Below are 6108 nucleotides of genomic sequence, written 5' to 3'. Positions count from 1 at the left end.
GCTTCTAGTGTACTACTCTTCGACGGGACCTCCATTGATGTGGCGCGGTAGCGACTCCACAGAGCGGTTTCATAGCCCAAAAAGAATGTTCGAGTTCAAGTATTTAAACATTTATATACTATTCATGGCTTTCGTATTATCTACTTTGCTTGCGAAGCCCTGCAGTGTGGTAAATAATATGACAGTAAAACAATATACGGCAATACATACGATATAATATGCACTTTTGTATATTGTGACAATAATACGCAAGCTGCCATATTGTCACAATACAATACGCAGTTCTTTGTATTGGCAATATATTGTTTATATTGGTAAATCTTTTCAGAAAGAAAATTTGACCATTCTATCGGGGTCCCAAGATTCGCGTTTGGCGATGCTAATGACGCCACCAAATAACAGCGCCATAACAAAAAAAAGAAAAAAATAAGAAAAAAAGACAGCAAAGGGACGTGTACGCGTCCTATTGGCGAGTTAGTTTTTGACAACCCCTTAGTTCTAGCTTCTCTTTACGGGCAACTCGCGCCACCATCAACGCCGATGTGTTGACGGAAGCTGGAGAAGATCTCGACACGCACGACAAAAAGCTGTAAGAACCACCACCTTAAATACATTATTCTCGGAACGGAATGTGTCGTGAAACTTGCAGTGTCCTCGTCTCCAGACATTCTCGAACGCTTCGCAATCATAAAGAAAGAGGCTAAGTCAAATCGAAATCATAGTGTCTCAGGCTCCCTCCATGCTTTCCCACACTATTAACATGGGCTCTATTGCTCCGTCTTTCTTTCGCCGAGGCCGATCCTAACCAGCAGCCCTAGCTCTCCAATTGGGTCGAATCTTCAGTGGACAAAATAAAGATAAACAGGCCGAGGAAGTGTATCAGATTGCGCTTCAGGACTTCGCGGCGACGTTGACCGACTGGGACACGACTGCGACTCTTCTCCGGGAATATATTTTGATGGTCACACGGCGCGGCAACATATGTGAAGCCAAAACGACATACTACCGTGTGATTCGGAATTTTATACTCAGGCTGGGGCGGTCTCATGAGGCAACCCTTCTCTTGATCTACGAGACCGGGAATGCGCTTTGGGCAAGCGGCGCTTTCTCCGAGGCCGAGAAAGTCTACCAGGAGGCTGTATTCGACCTCGACAGTCGCAGGCAGAAGAACAATGCTGTTTTACTCCATGTGATGGACAAACTTGGCATTGTGTACATGCAGCGAGGACGGTGGAAAGACGCAGAAGATATGCACCACGCCGTATTGAAAGGGTATTTGTATACATATACATACCAGAACAATTTTCATCCTAATGTCAGTGCCGTTGTTCTCAATCTAGCACCTGCCCTGCGTGCGCAGGGGAGGCTCGAAGATGCAGCCCAGATGCTCCAGTGGGGATCCTCTGGCCTCCAACAAGCATTTGGGTTGGATCACCCGGACACCATCCACGCTTTCGACCAGCTTACACTCATGCACGCAGCAACAAGAAAATTTACGGATGCCGAGTTCGCCCTCCGCTCCGCCCTGAGAGGTTGCGAGTGTTTGTATGGCCAACACTCTGAGGAGACGCTTCGGAGAAGAGTCGAGCTTGCCGTCCTCTTCAGAGACGGAGGCAAGTTTCAAGAGGCGCAAGCGGCGTGCGAGTTGCTTCTCAGCGAATGCGAGATGTTCGAAAGCGAATTCAGATTTTCGGTGCTCAACTGCTTAGGTACAGTCCATACCCTGGCTGGCCACTTTGGCAAAGCGGAGGAAGAGTTTGCAGCGGCTCTAGCAGGTTTCAGGAAGCAAGGAGGTCAACAGTCTCCCTTGGCTCTGATTGCTCTTTACAACATGGCAACCGCTCTCCATGCCCGAGAACGACCAGATCTAGCCGAGGTCGCCTACTGCCAGGCACTCGTTGGCCTTAGACAGGTTGTGGGCCACAACCATATTGCAACCCGAGCCACCGCAGAAATGCTTGGACTCTGACTCGTGGCGCAAGGCAGAATTGCAGAAGCTGCCAACATATGTTTCGAAGCTCTGAACTTATGTAAATCTGAACCGTTTCAGCCGATTACTGAAACCCACAGAACTACAGCTGCCAACTTTGAATCCATGGCCATGTCATGCCTCCCGTCCTATAACCAGAGTCGTGAACTCTGGACGCAGGACAGCAACAGAGACAGTTTTTGCCTCAGACGAGCAACGAAACTGCGGTTCTAAAGTAGTCAGTTCTGGGTTATTTTCCCTTTCTACAGAAATTCAAGCGGATATGAGCCCCTCCGTTTCGTTCATTCCTTCGATTTATTATAAATACGGTGCGAAGCATTCTCGGTGTCCGTAAGCCAACAGTCTTTCAGCGACCACGCTCCACTAAAATACAGCGCCCCAGGCCTCTAGCTAACGCCTATATTCTTTCATACACAGTGTACGGGAGGACACCGATAACGAGGAGGGTACGACAAAACAGTCAACGAAGAAGAAGCTACACGTGCCCGCACCCACTTTGCCAGTGGGTGCGGGCACGTGTACAAGCAAGGCTCGAATTCACTACACTAATCAACCTCGTGGGCCATCCAGAAATGATCCATTTTTAATAACTACCTTTGACCGCGCCGTCGCTGCTCAAGTGTATTCTACCTCTTCTCGAAGTTACAACCAAGGATTAAAAAATGGCAAGATCGCTTGTTAACGTTTTTAATTTTCAGGAGGAGGCTTATGCCTTCGTTTTGATGGGAAGAGAAGAGGGTACATTGATAGTCCGACGGCTTTCGAAGAATTATTTGCAGCGCTGCACACTCACAATCGAGATACTCACTTTCATCCAACATAATCATACTGTCATGGAAGAAATGCTGGGTGACGTAGGAGAGATTTGTACCGAGTTGTTGAATAGATACACGCTCTTGGAGGAAGCCGATTACATAAGGAATCGGTGTGCTCGTACGGACTCGTGGCTTTATGAGCTCCCACGGAGCACCATACGAAGATGGCCTTGACACCTGTCGGCTTGCGCGTGTGCGAAAAGCAGAGCTGGACTTTGGAGGCTGGCAGCGCTCACCAAGCCCATACTGATTCCAACAGGTCTGGCCGACTACTGCGGCAGTAGCGACATGACGCAGGTCAGATTCGCCGCGTTGCCGAGGATCCGTTACCGCCCCTGACTTGTAGGCGATGTGCACGTTGTAGGCATTTCGGACCTTGTGGGGGTTGTGGCCGCCTGGCGCCCCTCGCTCGGCGTTTTGCAGCGTCCTTGGCGAGACGGTTCGCTTCGTGTCGTGTTTGCCTGCCGGAGTACTCCTTCACCAGGTCGGCGAGACTTTCTGGTTGTCCAATTGCGTGTCTCTCGCAGACCGACTCAATTCGTTCAATACAACAGGCATTAGCTGCAAGGAAAGGATGCCCTGTTTCAGCCACCTGTAGCCTCTGCACTCCCATTGCCGGTCATCGAAGTAAAATGTCCGTCTAAAAACAGATTTGCCTGCTCGTGACTGCTCGCTAGGCGACATTTTTTGCTGGCTTCGACAAACAAGCGTGTTAGCGTCGCTTGGCAGAGTTGGGACGCTCGAATATTCTAGTTCGTTCGACACTGCTGATCTGATAGGCGATGCTGCCGCAGAATGTCTTGACGATCTTGCGTCAATCGACAGTGTTCGTTTCCTTATTGTGCTGGGATCGTGGTTGGCTGGCGCATCACTTTGAGAGGTAAGCGGTGTTGGGCAGGCAGGCAACAGCGGTTAGCGTACGCTTCGTGCATCACAGCCACGGGAGCTTGCCTTCTCCGTGGCGACAGCGGCTTCGGCTCATCTGCCAGTGTGAACATGCTGAGGACCAGTAGCTAACTGATAAGATGATTGAGATGTTGAACACACAAAGTTTTGTGCAAAGGACGAGTCAATGAAGATCTGGACACGCGAGGCGAGTGGCTGCGTTCCATGGGCAGCTTTGAGCCAGGCGTCAATGGGGCGGGAAGCCACTGCCCAGGCCCACGGTCGAATTGAGTAGTCGGCGTTCGCATTTTGCGCGGCAGAAGGCGCCGCTGATGCCGGTCCGGCACCGTACCCTGGTAGCCAGCGTTCGATGCATGTGCCAGAAGCTGATGGCAGAAAGCTGCTGCGCATGCCCATCCAGCACCAGACACACCTAAACGACGTAGTATTGTATGAGTTGGTGCGGGTGAGAAAGCCGCTACTCATGCTAAGAGTGGAATCGCAGCAGGGGTTGGCAACATGCAAAGCCAAAAAAAAAAATTCCTTCTCTTTTAAAGCAGCCGGCGTTGGTACGCGCAGCGGAAAGCCGCTACTGATGCAAGCCCAGCACGAGGCACGAAGTATTACGGGTTGGTGGGGAGCGGAATACCTACCACACTAGGGGTCCTGTACCAGGTCGTTCGCAGCACACGTCAGGGTGTGGTACAGGCACATCGCTATGGCTCGAGGCGCATGGGCGGTAGGTGTCACAATATGCTCCGAAAGGACGTCCCTCGCAGGGGACATTGGTACAGCGGAGATCAGCTTCGGGCGGAGCTTCTCATGCCAAGTTCGGCGTAGAGCATCCCTCGCCTCGCCCGGACAACATTATGGGTTTCGACTACATTCTACAGTAGGACCAGGTTTTCATGTAATTATTGCGTACGAAGGAAGGAAGGTGGCGACCAAAGAGGTATCATGACACGTAGATTGATGTTCGTCGACCTCAGCAATCTCTTTTTGCAAAAAGAAAGGAAACATACTGATATTCAGAGTGCGAGGTGGATTTCGCGAAGACGCAAGCGCAAAATGGGATGACTTGTCCTTTCGATTGCGAGGCAAATCCACAACAGACGGACTAAATTGGGACTCAAGTCTAAGAGTAGTTCGAGCGATGGTACAATTTACAATTGCCATAGGACGTTTCGACGATTGACAAGCAAATAGTCACGGTAGGGTTCCAACGTACCATGAAACCGCAGCCACGATGAGGTTGACTAGCGATGCCTCGGTCGCCGTAGGTAGGCCTCCGAACATGGAAAATAGTTATCGATAATCAACAAAGCGAATGCGGCTGGGTAGGGGTAGAAAGCCAAAGCAAGTGGACCAAGAGGATTGCCAGAATAGAAGCGAAAAGAACATATTTAGGCATAGTCAGTGAGCCCTATTAGCCGGCGGCCAACGGGCGCAATAAATCATAAATGAACACGGGTACTGTGGTGGAAAGCCTCGAAAGGTCGTCTATAAGCGAATTCGGACACACGCGGGATTCAAAATTGAGCGCAGTTTTGCTCACAAGTGTACGACAAGTTCAACGACGACTAAAGGTTGTGATGATAGACCATTGAACTGAATTCTTTGCACTGATCACGAAAACATGCTTTCGTAGAAATCCTGCCGTTGGACGTAGGCAATTTGTGCGCTTTGTACTAAAGTACGAGGTCGCCTGTCTATCGTTCTACATATTTCCTGGGACCAAAGAGTCTTGCTGTGCTGCCTAAAGCTTAGCTCGAATAGGCAGCCCGATGTCCGTCGCCTTGCGCGATTTGAGCTAGGTCTTGATTAGTGATATGTGCGAGCATTTGGCGCGGAATATACGAGTGCATTCAGATCTGGAAAACTCATGCCAGCTGGGCAATGCGCGCCAAGGCGCCAGGAACCCGTGGATGGATCCTCATACAGGGAAAGCGCGCGGACATCACCGAGTTGGCCTAGCCGCAAAGTCTTTGCCTGCATAGAAGGATTTAGTTTGCGAACTGATTCTTTCTGTTTCTTGTCGCAACGCACGCCAGGGGGTGATGGGCAGCGAAAAGTTGCTGCTCATGCCAGGACAGGGGCAGGCGTTCGCAGCGCACGCCAGCGCGCACACCAGAGGGGGTGTTGGGCAGTCGAAAGTGTAGTAGGCGGGGCTGAGACCGTGGGCGCAGAAAGCCGCGACTGATACCGATCCTAGTAGTGGACACTGGCGACGTTTACTGGACAGTAATGGCAAGTCGTTCGCGATTGATTGACAAGCACTTGTCAATCAGTTACGGCTTAGCCCCCGCAGCGCATGGTACAGACTAAGTCGTTTGCAATCAATTTGACAAGCACTTGTAAGTCAGTTATCACTTGGCCCCGGCGACCGGGATGCATTTGGTGCAGAGCAAGCCATTTGCA

The 6108-nt window shown here is 50.7% G+C and overlaps 2 protein-coding genes across 2 annotated transcripts in view; one reads left to right on the top strand and one right to left on the bottom strand.

The window, feature by feature from the left end:
* The window catches only part of BBA_09530 (TPR repeat protein), a gene marked incomplete at both ends in the record, with an annotated part of 3784 nt that extends 1815 nt beyond the window's left edge, over window positions 1-1969 (top strand). The window contains one exon of the mRNA XM_008604627.1: window positions 866-1969. Coding sequence (XP_008602849.1) covers window positions 866-1969 — 1104 coding nt within the window. The remainder of the gene's footprint in view (window positions 1-865) is intronic.
* A 708-nt stretch (window positions 1970-2677) lies between these two features.
* Window positions 2678-4176, bottom strand: BBA_09529 (uncharacterized protein; the record flags this gene model as incomplete). The annotated part of the gene is made up of 4 exons (XM_008604626.1): window positions 2678-2748; window positions 2799-3280; window positions 3727-3818; window positions 3853-4176. The coding sequence occupies 4 exons, from the start codon at window positions 4174-4176 to the stop codon at window positions 2678-2680; spliced, it is 969 nt and encodes a 322-aa protein (XP_008602848.1).
* Window positions 4177-6108: the final 1932 nt, after the last annotated feature.

Source organism: Beauveria bassiana (assembly GCF_000280675.1).
Source record: "Beauveria bassiana ARSEF 2860 unplaced genomic scaffold BBA_S00057, whole genome shotgun sequence".
Taxonomy (NCBI): domain Eukaryota; kingdom Fungi; phylum Ascomycota; class Sordariomycetes; order Hypocreales; family Cordycipitaceae; genus Beauveria; species Beauveria bassiana.
This window is presented reverse-complemented; position numbering and strand designations above follow the sequence as displayed.